Source organism: Rhododendron vialii, chromosome 8a (assembly GCF_030253575.1).
Source record: "Rhododendron vialii isolate Sample 1 chromosome 8a, ASM3025357v1".
Lineage (NCBI taxonomy): Eukaryota > Viridiplantae > Streptophyta > Magnoliopsida > Ericales > Ericaceae > Rhododendron > Rhododendron vialii.
In genome coordinates, this window is record NC_080564.1 from 7,516,541 (window position 1) to 7,532,728 (window position 16,188).

The 16,188-nt window shown below is 37.0% G+C and overlaps 2 protein-coding genes across 2 annotated transcripts; one reads left to right on the forward strand and one right to left on the reverse strand.

Moving 5' to 3' along the window:
• Positions 1 to 271: 271 nt before the first annotated feature.
• On the reverse strand, positions 272 to 13,466 carry LOC131336050 (ultraviolet-B receptor UVR8). Its single transcript, XM_058371670.1, has 9 exons — positions 13,263 to 13,466; positions 5,224 to 5,493; positions 3,915 to 4,108; positions 3,783 to 3,830; positions 3,347 to 3,419; positions 2,933 to 3,104; positions 1,886 to 2,317; positions 1,280 to 1,471; positions 272 to 608 (listed from the first exon to the last, which is right to left on the reverse strand). The coding sequence occupies exons 2-9, from the start codon at positions 5,474 to 5,476 to the stop codon at positions 542 to 544; spliced, it is 1,431 nt and encodes a 476-aa protein (XP_058227653.1). The 5' UTR covers positions 5,477 to 5,493; positions 13,263 to 13,466; the 3' UTR covers positions 272 to 541.
• Positions 10,277 to 11,850, forward strand: LOC131336052 (uncharacterized). Its single transcript, XM_058371672.1, has 4 exons — positions 10,277 to 10,346; positions 10,453 to 10,504; positions 10,612 to 10,743; positions 10,841 to 11,850. Exons 1-4 carry the CDS (start codon positions 10,279 to 10,281, stop codon positions 11,228 to 11,230), a joined length of 642 nt encoding a protein of 213 aa, XP_058227655.1. The 5' UTR covers positions 10,277 to 10,278; the 3' UTR covers positions 11,231 to 11,850.
• Positions 13,467 to 16,188: the final 2,722 nt, after the last annotated feature.

Here is a 16,188-nt window from a genome sequence, read left to right on the forward strand (position 1 = left end):
CGTAGATTTCTACCGTAGGATTAGTAGGGCCAACAAAGATGCAACGCTTGAGGGGCATCGTCTGCATGCCTCGAGCCTACAACCTTAAGAATCCAAACCTTGTGAGAGTGATACGTTTACCACTAGCTACCACCCGGTGGTTGTAGCTCCTATAGATTTGTAATCAAATACCACATCTAATCCGATCAATAAAACAGGTCTTTAGAAATAATGAACCCCTGCTAATGTCTACGACAAAGCAATACACTGACTCACACTGACAATACAGAACAGTACAAGAATGGAACTGATCAGATTGACCACAAGTACCAAATTGTTGGTGGAATGGGCTAACTACTACACAGATGCCGCATACCCACCTCTTCATCCCCCTGTTGATTTATTTATAAACTACAACAACAAATTGTTGCTCTCACCTCCAATAAAGTTATTAGGGTTCCCGTAGAGTATTCAACAAATGCAAGATGTTTCCCACAATTAACATACAACAATGCCCCAATAATGAAATGATTTGTATATCAGGACCACCTTGAGTTTAATGTCAGGTTCTACCAACACCAAAATCATCGCCTTCAGAGTTGCAATCACCAACATCAAGAAAATGCTCCCTGTACATACAAGCAACAGGATGATATGGCTACTTGTTTTACGCGTAGATGTCATATAATAGACCTTTTGATATTAACAATGCTTGTTCTGTATTTGTTGCTCTTTGTTAGCTTGGTTTTTAGGGTTTTTTTGTTGTTGTTTCGGGGGTATGCCCCTATGATCTCTTGTAGCTTTGCGCTTTTTGGTGGCTATAATTTACCAAAAAAAAAAAAACAAGGGGGAGCACACAGCTTTAATGGGCACAATATCAAAACCTTCTTTTTTTTTCCTTTTTTTTTTTTTTTTTTGGGTTGGGGGGGGGGGGGGGGGGGGAGAAGACATAAGGCACGAAAAAGTTGCATTTTGAGCTCTTGGGTATAGTGGATATATAATTTTTTTTTTTGGAGGAATCCACCAAGTCAATTAAAATTCTACAAGTTTTTAACCTTTTTGTTCAAGAGACGTGAAAAATGCTATGACACTAAAAGGGTGATTCATGAAATGCAATGCTTGGTTTGGTAGGCTTCGTTTATTTTTGTTTCCTATCTGAATTTTTTATTCTTTAAATTTCTAGCTGAAAAGCAACAGGGATAGAAGGACAAATTTCAAGGAGATAATAACTACTTCAGTTGAACAAAGGGTTATCTATCATGTCCACAAGCCATTATGCTCTTACAAGATTCGGTATTACCTTAATCTTCCACAAAGCCGTACAAGAGCATCTGATCCAGTTCTGGACGCAACATCCTCAATCTCAGAAGCATTTGCTAGAGTTATAGCGTCTGCAAGCCTAAACTCACACAGTTCCTTCAAGGAACACGCGTCCGTCAGAACAGCCGAGTGGCCACCGCCAGCAGCTAGTTTTCGCACTTCCCCAACACACCTACAGAAAGAGTACTTCATCAAAATAATAGTAATGCCAGGGGAGGAGCTAGAATCATCATTTCAGTAAAACTTAGGCCCAAAAAAAAATTACCGGTCAAAATGCACCGAGCTTATTTTATGCTATTGACTTTCTTCCATAATACATAGTACAAATCAACACAAATTTACAATTAAAAAAAAAACCCATTCATTTATATTTTATTATTAGGCATCGAGAAAAAAAGCTGGTGAAAATTTTCAAGTAGCAAGGTAAAATTACTTTAATTGAGACCAACTTAAGTTTTTAGAGATCAATATACCAATTATATCATTCATATTACAATTACAATGTATAACTTTTGGGGATAAAAACTAAGTAAAAAGATTTTATTCATCCGAAGAAAAAAAATCAAGACCTTAGCGTGTCTCATACCAATCAACTGGTGATGGATACCACGCATAAGTAGATCTCTCATTTGCAGCCTGACCATAGCTGTTGTAACCCCACCCATGAATTCTTCCATCTTTCGTATAAATAAGAGTGTGGGAATGTCCACATGCAACAAGTTGCACGCCAGTTGGGACAACCAAAACAGGTATATTGCGAAAAATGGTTTTGGAGTCGTTAGGGACACATGAGAAGAATCCAGTTTGGGGGCCAAGGCCTAACTGGCCTGCTTGACTACCACCCCAAGCGTAAAGAGCTCCCTTTTCAGTTACAGCACAGGTATGTACACCACCACATGCGATATCTTTTATGAAGATTCCATCTAGGGCTACCACTCGCCTCGGCAGTAGCTCCTTATCGCCATATTGAAGTGAACAATGCCCAAGTTGACCCATGCTTCCCAGGCCCCAGGTATAGCTGTGAGATCAGAAAACAATTCAGAGTTGAAGTACATATACAAACAAGATGGGACTGACACGCGCAGCAAAAGAAAGGCCATGAAAGAAAATAAGAACTCGACCAAAAAATAGTCCATGACCACATGTCCAAAACAATACACAATTCTGTTAATTTGATCAATTAATGCATGTAGGACTTGACAATGTATCCAATAACCCAGCCCAGCAAAAAAATAATCCACATTTAGATTTGATGGAAGGAAACACATTTTTTCAGCACGTATTTTGTATAGAAATTTTCAGAATGGAGCTACTTCCTGTCAATAATTAGGGCATACAACAAGTAAATATGAAGACAGCATATCCAACTAGGCAGCATAAACAAACAAACACCAAGATTGAATAGGTGATTTCCATGGAAATATAAATTTTGTAGGTCCCCAAGCTAGGACAAACCGGAAAATAAAACGTATCTCCATTCCATGGCTCCTTGTCCAGGCTAAACATAAGGTTCCTATGAGAAGTGTATTCCAAACTCTCCAACTATTTTCACTTGGGCCATGCAGATAACCACAGTAGTCATGCCTAATAGTAGCAGTTAGCCCCATCAAGAAAGGTCCTTCGGATCACTTACACCTCTCCTTTATCCGAAATAGCTGCAGTGTGGTACTCCCCACATGACACTTGGGTGATCTTTACAAGCTCAGGGGCTTCATCAAGGAATTTTGCGTATCCACTTATAACACGAGCCCCCTGAAGTCCTTCACAAGTAACACCTCTGCCAAGCTGACCATATTCGTTGTAGCCTGGTATATCAGAACATTGACAAATCCAATTAATACGTTGCCTGATAATACCAGAACAAGGAATATGGAAGGCTTCCTTCCCTAAACTATGCCATCGGCAAGATTGTACAATGAGCAGCTACGTAAAATATGATAAGCAATGCATTGATGGGTTCAGGCATGAGATTTTCCATCTTGGATCGACAAGTCAACTGAAAGTACAACTACAAAACTAAATTTCAGGAAATAACTAATAAGAGTACCCCAAGCTTGTAGCAGGCCATCTTCTGATAGAACCACCACATGAACAGCCCCACAAGAAACTTGACGGATAGTCTGCTTAAACATGGGAAACAAAGTCATCGAAATTCATCACGAGTGATTGTAAATACAAACAGTTCAAGACATCAATCACAACTGTTATGAATTGCTATCAGTAAGCCAAATACAAGAATTAAAGATATACAAATACTATATACTCTGTGTGGTTTTTGTTACTGACCGTCGCAATACAAAAATGTGATTGGGACAATGAAGTATTTAGCAAAGAAATGGGCAAATTCTTTCACAAATGAAAAGCAATTGACCGAAACAACATAAACTAAATGCAGACATTCAGATGAAGATATAGATAATCACTATAAAGTCTTCTACTCAATGCTATTATAGCTCAATCTAGATTGAAATAATATGTTGTACCGTGTTTGGAGCAAAGGCACCCCAGTATAAGCGTGGATAATTTGAACCCTGCAACGGCAGAAAGAAAGAGGCAACAATAAGCATCAGAGATTCAGAAGAGCTAATCAACCTAAAAGGGATATGAAAGGCAACCTGATTTTGCCCCCAAACCCAAAGTCTTCTAGTCATCTCAGTTCCATTTTTTTCACGTGGTTCTGCAATAGCAGCAGTACAATGAGCTCCACACGATACAGATATCACAAATTCTGTCTGCAGTTGCTTTACTTTCTTAGGTTGTTTCCTGCCCTTCTCGGTTCCATCCCCCAGCTGACCAAATTCATTTGCTCCTGTTTGAAACCATTCACATATTGTTACCGTGGTATTAATACTTGTTAAGTACGGAAAGACACAGCATGTAATTATAACCTACCTCGTACAAATATTCAGACATCATCCAATCATAATAGAGTTCTTAGTTATATGTAAGCAAATACCAGACATCAATTACCTTTCACTGTATTTTGTTTCCTGTCATACTCAGTGATTTTTATCATAATCTCAACAGTTGACGGATGTTCGGGATGTTGCCTTTTGGAAGAAAGTAGAATTTTCTCTAACTCTTAAGACTAGTATTTTTTATTTAAGATATGTTTTCGGGGAGAAAAGTTTAGGAATAAAGACATAAACACTCCAAAACCCACACCATTTTTACTTTACATTTGCATCACGAGATCAAATGCCATGCAGAATTAATCGCCGCCAAAATTTCTATACATATTTAACAAGATAAACTACTTGTCATTTGAAACAAGTTAATGAAACCAGTTTACCGGACTCAGAGTTCGGAAGCAAATCATTGGCAGTGGACTCGAGAATTGAGGGTCTGAAGGAATAGAAGAAAGCATAGCATTATGATCCGTGGAGATAACTGACGGGATTCAATCCAAGCAAAATCATTGTCATCTCTTTCAAATTTATCAGACAGAGCATCAGCTTAGAAAAAACAAACCAAAGTTCAAGGAATGGGGTCAAAGATTCAAAATCTCACACAAGCAAAAAAAGTCACAGGACAAGTAGGGTAGATGCATTAAACCCAGATAGCCAAACATTTAGGAACTAAATTAGGAAAGAGGAAAAAAATTCTCAAAAAGACAGACCAAATTCATTTCCGAGTTATAATTTGGCAAGATTTCTCAAAAATTCAACTCCAATTGATTGCTAAATCAATTTCCAATTTTAGCTTTGCCAAACCTTGTTCCTTGACACAAGATTGGGCACAGAAATGGCTACAGCTAAATTTCTTCTCTCCATAAAGTATTTATCATTTTTGGAGCAATATCCCCAATTAAAACCTTTTGACAATGTAGCTATCCAAAAAAAATGAATGTCAGACATTGCTTTTGGCTCTAACCCACGGAAATGCCCTAACAATTTCAAGGAGAAGACATCAAGAAAGACTAACCCCAAGTAAAAAGCGAGCCGTCTGACGCCACAGCTGCAGTATGCTCCCGACCACAAGCAATGTCCAGCCAACGGTGATTAAAACCTGCGGGGCATCCAAAAAGCTCAGGAGGAAGCTGCTTTGGAATCCTCAAGTTCCGTTCTTCACCCTTTCTGCCTGTTTGTCCAGATTGGTTATAGCCCCACACATATACTGCACTCTTGGTAGGAGGACTCACAACACGGGAGTTGCCAAAAATCTCATCAATATCCATTTATAACAGTCGCAAACCTGATAATCCAGGAAGAACACCATATTTATTGGTATCGGTTGAAGTTTTTATATACTTTTATATAACGCTTTTGATTTCTTTTTTTGTTCATTTCAAGTGGAAATCTTGGGGGGGAAACATATTTGTGACTGTTTTCATTTCCAAGAATTTGGTCACACTTTTTCACTCTTTCCTCCCTCCAACAGAACCGCTGGTAGGGCTGCAGGCGAGCCGATCCAAGCTTTGAAGTGTTACAAACGTGCTGAGTTACAACTTACAAGTAACTCGATCTCGACTCGTTTACTAACTAGCCAAACAGTGCCCATAACAAGTCGACCCTCGAGCTGCTCGCAAACAGCTTGGTGAATCGTTTGCAGCCCTAACCTCCAGCCACACTTGACCTCTCTTAACCCTCTTCGAAAAACATGTTTCCTGATACTTACAAACTGAAAACCGGTAACTGACGGGAGTTACCAAACAGGATAGTCCCCGGTCATTTTGGGGACACCGTAATTTTTAGCATAACGAAATCATTACAAGCATAACCAAACCAATTATATGTATAACCAAGCCATAACAAGGCATAACCAAGGCATAACCAAAACTCCGATCCAACGGTTGAGATTGTGCCACACATGCCAGTTTGAAACCGGTCACCCTAATAGGTCATCGAATTGGGCATAACAAAACCACTAAATGGCATAACAAGTAAACCCAAAAAGGCATAACACGTGAATTTAATGGCATAACATGAATATAACATTTCCTAAACAGGTATAACATTAACCCAAAATAGGCATAACAAAACCATTAAATGACATAACTGTTGAGTCATAACCATGTGGGCATAACATAAACCATTGAAACCATTGAAAAGCATAACACAAAACCAATGACAAGTATAACAAAAACCATAAAAGGCATAACAAAAAGTAAAAAGTAAAAGAAGCATAATATGACCATATAAAAGCATAACAATAACCTCTAAAAGGTATAACAACAACCTCTAAAACCATAACAATACCCACCTATCATTTTTTCATTTATTTTTTTATTTGAAAATGTTTAACCGTGGTTAAGTGGGAAAGATTTTTAAAATGTAAATGTGTCTTGCGATTATGTTCAACAGTAAAATATAATGGACCTCAATAAATTATTTATTTTAATAATCAAGGCCATTAATTTGGTTGTTATTGTTGACTTAGTTATTTATGGAAATTTTGGGCTCCATCCGGATTATGAAGCTCTTTGATTGGTACAAAAATTCAACATAAGAATGATAACTTATGTCCGATAAAGTTTGTAACGATAAGCAATTTACTTATTTTTTTGCAAAAATGATCTAATCTGTCTTACGGAAATGATAGACGGTTCCGATTTTAAAAAATTCATCAAGCAGTCATCGAGTTGTGAATTATAGGACTTTAATACCTATGTAAGCATCGAATGTGTTCCGATCATATGGTTGCCAACATCCGATCATCACTAAAGTTGGCAAAAAATATAGAATCGATAAGATGTGCAATCTTAACGGTTTAGATCGGTCATCAGAAAAAAATTATTGGACAACTTCCTTTAAAATCTATATGTTGAATTTCATTGTTTCTAAACTAAGGTCTTGTGCTTTTGAGTAATGTACAATACTCATATTATCGCAACACAATCACAATTATCGATACCGTTCAGTTTGTTTTGCTTGGTGTTTTAATTGTTCTCGTAAATTTTTGGGACTACCGGGTTTAGAAGGCCCTTTTATTGGGACGTAGATTCATTATTATAATGACATTTTACATCCGATCAAGTATGTATTGATAAGAGATTTAATTCATTTTTGGCAGACGTATTCTAATCTTTGTTATGTAAAGTATAGACGGTCCCGATTCGGAAAAAAATAGCCGAGGCGGCCCAAGAGTGGTGCAGTATGGGACTTTAACGCTTCTGGAAGCACCAAATGTGTTCCGATTATGTGGTTGTCAACATCCGATTATCACCGATTTTGGTGACAATGATTAAATCAACAAGATGTTAAATCCTATCGGTTTAGATCGAGCATTTGAAAAAATTAGTTGCCAACTACCTTTAAAATCTATACATTAAACTTTTTTGATTATGAACCAAGGTCTTGTGCTGTAGTCTAATGTACAGTAGCCACACGACCGCATCACTATCACATCGATTGATACCATGAATTTTGTTATACTTGTTGTTTTAATCATTCTCATAAAATTTTGGGTCTAACGGATTTTGGAAACCTTTTCATCGGAATGCAGATTCAATATTGTACGTTTGATTATCCGATTATCTATGCAATTGGTCCCGCCCATACAAGGAGAATCCCCCAAAATTTTGAAATTAGACTTTTTTACGGCAAAAATTTTGGGATCCGGATCCTCTATGAGGATTTCTCTGTGAGGATCATGTGAAGCTTTTAATATGGAGCTGCCAACAGATTAATGAGAAGATCGAAGGGCCCAAAACAACTCCTCTTTCTTTTTGACAAAACATGCTGCTGTAGGGAATACTTGTCTAACGGAGAGAAAACCCTCCGTCCTAATCTTCTTCTTCTCCGTTGCTCTCAGTCGGTATCTTCGTCTCCATTCTGGTTCTACCTTCTGTTGTGGGTCGCTGCTTCATGACGTGGTAACCATTGCTACTGTAAATAGGGTTTCGTAGGGTTTTTTTCGTTTTCCTGCACTTTTTTTGGTTTCTTTGTTCATCAGAATAGTTAGGGTTTGGAAGTTAGGGTTTTCCTGCAATTCATACGAATAGTTTTGTACGATTGTATGTTTTGATCTTCAGGGCTACCCGGTAGGAATACTTGTCGTATCAAACGCGTGATGATACAAATGCACATGTGCTCAAGCACACACTACCTCCACGGGCAGGGGATTGTTTCTTTGAGTATTGGTTTCTAATATTTGGAAGGGTCTGAAACTTCATGACAAGGTGTTAAGGAAGGAATACAGCTTGATACTTTAGAGGCTTTTTTCTGCAATTTTCCTTTCGTTTTTGTTAAATCTGAGCCTAATTATTTGTAGTCAAGACAACTTATGGCTTACTTATCTTCTTTTGAGTTTGCCATTATTGCTAACCGAAAGAGTACGGATCATCTCATTGTATTTTTCAGTTGGTCACTGGATGATAGAAAGGAAGCTGCAGTTATTGATATTGTGAAAGACACCCTGTGTCCAAAGATTGCCCTTCAAGGTGTTAAAACCTATTATTATATTGGTCATCTAGAATGCTGATTGATATTGCTTTTTCAAAAGATATATTCATTGATGCTGCCACGAATATAGTTTTTCAAATTCAGATTGTGTAAAGGCTTATGGCACTCACAGTCACTGAAACCTTCTACCTTTCCAAGATGTCTTGATCATCTTCTGTTCATTGAATGGTTTTTTTAAACATTATTTCGTGTTAGTTTGGTCATGATTATTTACAACAGCTCCCTTGAGGGGTAACTCTTGCCTCTTGCGAAACAGGAGTTGCGTGGATTGGAATTGTATTTAGCATGGTTCTTGATTATTAAAGATAACCAAATAAAATAGAAAGATTCCAAGAATGATGTTTTTTGGCTGCTCAACATCATTATGGCCTTTTCTGCCCATTTTCTTATAGGAAGGGAAAAACCCGATCTGTATAGAGGGGACTTGAATGGCTCATTCATTTCAGAGGCAAAGGCAATGATGTCGTGTAGCTAGAGTAAACATTAGAATTCATGCAATGATGGTACTATAGGGCTAATTTAACTTTATGGTGGCATCTTGCTTGGTTGAAGTTTCTGCGGTTAGGATTTCATATTTGTCCCCTATGAAACAAAAAAACATAGAATATCAAACACCAGAGGATGTGGAGTTAACAATAAAAGGAAACTATTTGTTTCTTTACTGTTAGTTCAACCATACAAGCTAGGCTAAGATGTAAGACAACCCACTACATTGAAATCCAACCGATTGCTATACACATCCTGACTTACCTTTCAACTTGAGGTTGGATGCAAGCCGGTAATGAGTTGGGCATTCAATTGCTATTGAAAAAACATGCCCAGATTTTAATGGAGTGGGTTGTCTCTCTGTGGCAAACTTGGAAAGACTGAAATAAGAAAAGTTTTAACAACTTGAATTCTAATGTTTACTCTAGCTACACGAACATCATTGCCTATGCCTCTGAAATGAATGAGGCATTCAAGTCCCCTCTTCACAATGGCTTGCTTCATAATGCACTAATACGTTGGGTTCCCCCCGTTGCAGCTGGAGTGAAACTTAATGTTGATGGCCCTTTTTGTGAGTTGATTAAACATATTGAAGACTAACTTTTTGTATATGGTACTATAGGGCTAATGTGGTAGTACATTTAGATACCACTTTTTTGTATTAGGGCAGATTACCAATAGTTTAATGTGGCCTTAACTGTTTGGACTCTTGCTTGGACACACTTGGACACTTGTTTGGACACATAACACTTCGACACTTGCTTACATTTATTTCATTAGAATAATGACAAAAAAAACCACATAATAATATTGATGAGGCACATGGCCATCCTCGTCTTCATGCACCCTAGCTGCCCTTCTAACATTTGAACTCTAAGAGCCATTGCATTATCATACCTAGTTCTGGCATTTTCTGTCTCATCTATAAGGATCATTCTGCTTTGGATTTGCACACTTTGAGCTTCATGGATTTGCACACTTTGAGTAATCCTAGAAACTTACATTTGGAGATGAAATTATGTTGATTACATTTTCATCTCGATATTATGTTTGATTGTAACATGGCCATGATGAATTATGTATTTTCAGCATGACAGACGAGATCATTCAGGAGTATGCTTTGAAAGGAAGGGCGCCATCGGCCTTCATTCTATTTAAGTATTCCTTGTTAATGAAAGTTTAATTCATTTAACACTGATTTGGTGTTTAATTATGTATTTTCCTCTGACAATGTTTGACTACTACTTTATGTTTGTGCAAGTAGCAATGAAACCATAGCCAATCTAAAAGATGCCGATACCTTAATAACAAATCAGGTAAAACTATGATTTTAACTTAACATTTTGTCATCTAATTGCATCTATTTGATCTAATGTTGATGATGACGAATGATCATTGTTGCATGATTTGGTACATATTGCAGACGAAGAGGGACATTGGTGAGCAATGGAAAAACCTGTCGAACAACCACAGGCTAAAGTACAAAGATTTGGCTGAGTTGGCCAAAGAAGAACTCGCCAAGCATAAAGCTGTACTTCCACCAAAACCGAGAAAAGTGAGTACAAATTGTTGGGACTTGTATAACTAGGTGAACGTGATTTGACCTGATTTTGAAATGCCAACTTATTTGATGATGTTTGTTAAATTTGCAGAAAAAGATACAGAACCGTATTTCCTTAAAGTCCATCGTTCGAATAGTACAAAAGTTAAGCCCAGATCAACGCCATGCTGTTCAGCTTATTGGGTTGGGTGGAATATTAGAATTGAGGCGTACGGCTCTTAACCATCCGCTATGTAATTGGTTGGTGCAGAAATTTGATCCTGTTTCTCGCTCACTTACTGTTCATGGGCGGACATTCCTTCTCACTGATTCCCATGTTCATGAGTGCTTGGGCATTAATGCACAAGGCAACCTTATTGAGTTGGAGGGAAATACGTCGGTAGAATTTTCAGAAGTTTACAAAAACCTTGGAATAACGAATGGGGTAGTCCAAGTGAAAGAGTTGAGAGAGTACTTGGAGAAAACGGAGGATACATTTTGACAAACAACTTATATGCAAACACCTTAACCGACAACATATAAGGGCATTTGTGTGATCAAATAGTGTAACAAACAAAGAAAAATACTCTTCTCCCACTTCCTCACCGCCAACCATATGACTTTTGTGGAAACACAATACACCATATTGTTTATGCTGTCTTTCTTTACAGTCCAAAGAAACTGGACTGTTATTTATGGCAAAGTCTAGAGTGAACCAACATTCAACTAAACCATCATCTTAAATATAATGTATGGTAAAACAGGTTTACCACATCGGTATCTATTGGTCTTGTGTACGCTGGTTGCACCCCCCTTGGTGTTTTTTTCACACATTGTTTCTTAACAGATAAAACAAGAACAAAATGTAAGCGCACTATGTTGTTCAATACGCAAGTACAAATGTAGGTGTCTACGTGACCTACTCGTAAAAGTTTCTAAGCACTAACTCACTAGACATGACTTCCAAAAAAAAGTCAATGACAAACAGGGGCGGCAATGTATACGAATTAAGAGTTTGCTCTTCTTGGGTCTCAAGTTCGAAATCTCTTAGATAACATCTTATTTTTGTAAGGCAAGTTCGTATAGGACTTTAACCGTCGTTTCTATTAATCACCTCTGTTAGAGGACATTTGACTCATAGAAATTAGTCAAAGTGCGTGTAAACTGATCTGAAGGCCCTAAAATGGGTAAAAACTCGACAAACTTCAAATAAACCTTTCAAATCAAATATATAAAAGAGTAACGTGAAATTTTGCTACTATTGTCTCCATTGAGAAAAATACGCAAATATATAAAAAAAAAATCTGCTATTATTTTCTGGGTACTAGTTTCATCATCAAGCCACGCTTAAGTAGCACCAACAACAAGTCACAGCATAGGAGTGCTAGAATCGTTAATTTGTGTTGCCCTAAAGTTAACACAAATTAGAAGATTTCAACAAATATGGGCCGTAAATAAAATTTGTTCAAAAAATAAAATAGGGAATCAAATTATACCCAAACACAAATATTGGGTTGGACGTGGGCGTGGGGGAGCTTCAGGATCTCGGCCTTGTTCTTGTTGAAGGTGGGTTTCGGATCTGGATTGAAACCGGGTTGTCCGATGGCGGCCTGACGCCGTTGTTGTTGGTTGTGGGGCGGCGGCGATGTCCACGGGGTGGATGTAAGGTGGGGAGGAGGGGACGGAGGAAGAGAAGAGAACAGAGAGAGAGAGAGAGAGAGAGAGAGAGAGAAGAGTCGCTCAGATCAATCCATTCCTCGACACCAGACGAGGAGTCGATGATGGGTGGGAGGAGATGAACGTGGTTAAAGGACGAGGGTTTTCTTTCTGGGTGGGAGTCTGGGAGATGAGGAGATGAACGAAGTGCAGAGGGATTTTTCCCTGGTTAAAAGGGAATGATTTAGGGAAGAGATGTAGAGGATGACAGATGACGGGGATAAAACTCCCTTAACCGTGGTTAAAGGGGGCTAATTTCTTTTCTTCTTCTTTTTCACCGGCTCTTTAAGTATGGGGAAAATTTGTTATACCTTGGTTATGCACTAAATGGTTTTGGTTATGTTCATAATGGTTTTGTCATGCCAATTATTACGGTGTTCTTAAAATGTTTGGGGACACCATAGCATCATCCAACAGGGTAAGCAATTACAAACGTTGAAATAACATGCAAACACACAATTAGAAAATCGAAGGCAGTGACTGTGAACAACTTCAAAAGCGAATAAATCACAATCCCAAATTTCATAGAAGAGGAAAAGATAATTTTTTGAACAAACTTCAATGAAAATCCTATATTTCCACAATGGGAGCGTGGTTCTGCAGTGAAACCCTAAATCCCAAGTTACGACAATTTTGCCCATAGTTTAAAAAAAGTTTGATCATCTTTCTCCTCTTTTCTTTTTCTCATCAGTAGCCAAACAAAGGTCTTGAAAACTCCAAATTCCAAAAACAAAGAACGTGATGCAGAAAAGAGCAAATTTGGAATCGGAAATGACACGGCAATTCTATTCGAAACTGTGAATGGAAATGCGACGTACCTCGATTAAGCGAACAAGAAACGCAATCAGGGTATGGATTGAGGAGAAATGTTTATCGATTGAACGAAAATCGGTGGAAAATTGTCGGCACTAAAATTGTAGGAAAGTTGCGAGGAGCTAGGGGAAATGTCAGGTGGTCGTGCGCTTCGGGGTTCCAATACTCTCGCGGATCTTGGCCCACGGAATCTTGAGGATTACAAAAAGAGGGCTGCTACATGTACATATACCGTGTAGATACTTCGTCTCAAGACTCTCAACTTCTTAAAAAAACATAAAATATTCGAGCCGTTTATTTTGTTCAAAATAATTTATTTATGGTTCTTGAAAAAAATTAACTCAATCCGATATTGATAAAAGACGGTTAGAAAACATTCATTTTTGCTACGGAATCCAGACCTAAATTATAAAGCAAAGTTAGATGTTTCGTAAACGTCTTTACCGATATCGGATTGGGTTGTTTTTTTAAGGGACTGTAAATAAACTATTTGAACAAAATGAGCGGTTCGTATCATTATTTAGGACCTAAGACAGATAAAAAAATGCATATGTACTCGTGGACTTACTGTTTTTTAGAACTTGAAAACGGATCCAAAATGCATTTGTATGTGGTGCATGTGCGTGAATGTATATACTCATAGACTTTTCGTTAAAAAAAACTACTCCATAGGAACACATTTCAATATTGTGCCCTAAATAGTTACATATATGTGAATGTACGTGCTAGGGGTGATATTAAAGATTGAAAAACTGAAAAAATTCGATAGAAAAAGTTCGGTTTGGTTTGTATGTACATGACATATGTGCATGTAGCATATAGCATATAGCATATAGCAGTACTCTAAATTCAACAATTTTAAGGGGCTTGGCAAACAGCAAGCCCTGCTACCGCTAAGGGTTTTTAAAAAAATAAATACTTTAACTTAAATATAATATATTTATAATAATAGTTTTTCAATTTTTATTACACCATTTAAAATAATCTCATTGAGATCTATCAAATAACATATTATATAAAAAAAAAATTTAATAAAATTTTTTTTGAAACTTGAAAATTACAAATAATCACTTATTTTTTAAGAATCCTTAGCGGAACACCGGGTGCACCCAAAGAGATCAAATACATTCAAATCTTAAGGCCACTAGAGATTTGTCAACCGTTAATTTCAGAACTCTAAATTTTTTGAGATGCGCGCAAGACATCCATTTATGTGCAATAATAAAGAATAAAGTTTTTTGCTTGATAAAATAAGAAAGAAGAAATAGAACAACTTCAGGCCTCATTCCAGAAACCTTCTTAAAAAATAAGCAGCTTATTTCACATTTTCAAACTAAAAAATAATGTAAATAAAAAATAAATTTTTAAATTTTTTTGCACTGTATAAAAGATCTTAATGAGATCTATCAAACAAGATCCATATTGGTAGAAAAATTATATGCGTAAACAAATTATTTCTGAACTTGAAATTACCTTCTTAAAAAATAAGTACTTAAATCGAGTTGCGGAACGGAGCCTGATCATCAATGGGCTTGAAGCCCATCGGTTATCTCCTGAAGTCAAAATTCTTTCCACCTTGATTTTCCACCACAATTATTACGAGCCCCACCAAGTATTTTTTCTTATAATCTAAGCCGTTCATTTTGTATAGTCCACAAAATAGTATATGCACGCAAAAAATGAGTTTCATCAAACGTCAATAGGTATATTAAAATTTGAATTTCGGTTTAGGAAATGGACAGTCATAAACAATTTAGCTTCAAAATCTATGACCCTCCATTCTGTAAACCAAAATTCAAGTTTTGATATATCTATCGATATCTAATCAAGCTGATTTTTTTTTATGAGTATGCTACTCTATATGCTCTACAGGATGAACGATTCGGATTGTAACAAAAAAAGTCTTATAGGGCCCACATGTGGTGGTGGAAACCCCAATGGCAGATAGAATATCTCCCGGAACTCCCACAAGGGAGGCTAGGGTTCAAGTCAGAGGGGTTTGGAATTCAGGGCTATGGATAGCTACTGGTAGATTTATCAATGGACCGGGCCCAATCCGAAAAATCCGATCCGAATCCAATAACGTCGATCCAATAATCTGATGATCATAATCCGATAATCCAAATTCGGATCAGATTAAATCTGTTATCAATCCAAATCCGAACTTTAATTTTTTTAATTTAAAAAAAAAACAGTAAAATTTTTATTTTGAAAAAAAAAATTGTTTAAGAAGTTGTATTTTTATTTTTATTTTTTTTTGGGAAGAAAATATTTTTTTTTTGCTCAAATTTTGGAAGTAAAAAATTTTCGGATCGAATTCGGATTCGGATTTGGATCCTGATTATCACTATTGGATTTGAGTCTTATGGAATTCGAATTTGTCGGATCTGACCCATTGACAGGTTTAATTACTGGATTCCCTATACTCCCCTGTTAACTCTCCACCAATGTATACAATATTGCAAAAAAATAAAAGTTGAACACAACAAAAATAGTGATTAGTGCAATTGTTGGAATATGAGGGAGTGATGCGTAATAATCAAAGATACAAAAATACACCTTCTCAGCTGGCAAGAAAAAACAAAACAAAAAAAACCCTGAAGAAAGTTACTTAACGCGTCCACACAACACCACACGCCTTCCCTTCCGCTTCCCTTGCGGCCCGTTTGGACGTAGGAAAAGAATTGGGGGTATTAATTAATAAGAGGATAAGATAATAGGGGTATTAGTTAATAGAAAAAATGACGGCCCATGATGTATTTTGATAATTAACACCTGTCAAGAACATGCTAAGAACAATTGTTAATGCTAAAAATGTCCTTAGCGAGTATTAATTATTAAAACACGTCATTGGCCATCATTTTCCCTAGTTAATAACGAATGACTCACATTGATATGATATTTATGGAAAATGATTAAATGATAGGTTGT

Coding starts and splice junctions, on each gene's coding strand:
- LOC131336052 (XM_058371672.1), top strand. CDS start 10,279: ATGACAGACGAGATCATTCAGGAGTATGCTTTGAAAGGAAGGGCGCCA. Junction 10,347..10,452: donor TCGGCCTTCATTCTATTTAA/GTATTCCTTGTT, acceptor TTGTGCAAGTAG/CAATGAAACCATAGCCAATC. Junction 10,505..10,611: donor ATACCTTAATAACAAATCAG/GTAAAACTATGA, acceptor TACATATTGCAG/ACGAAGAGGGACATTGGTGA.
- LOC131336050 (XM_058371670.1), bottom strand. CDS start 5,476: ATGGATATTGATGAGATTTTTGGCAACTCCCGTGTTGTGAGTCCTCCT. Junction 3,420..3,782: donor GTGCCTTTGCTCCAAACACG/GTACAACATATT, acceptor ATGTTTAAGCAG/ACTATCCGTCAAGTTTCTTG. Junction 1,472..1,885: donor TATCCATCACCAGTTGATTG/GTATGAGACACG, acceptor CTCTTTCTGTAG/GTGTGTTGGGGAAGTGCGAA.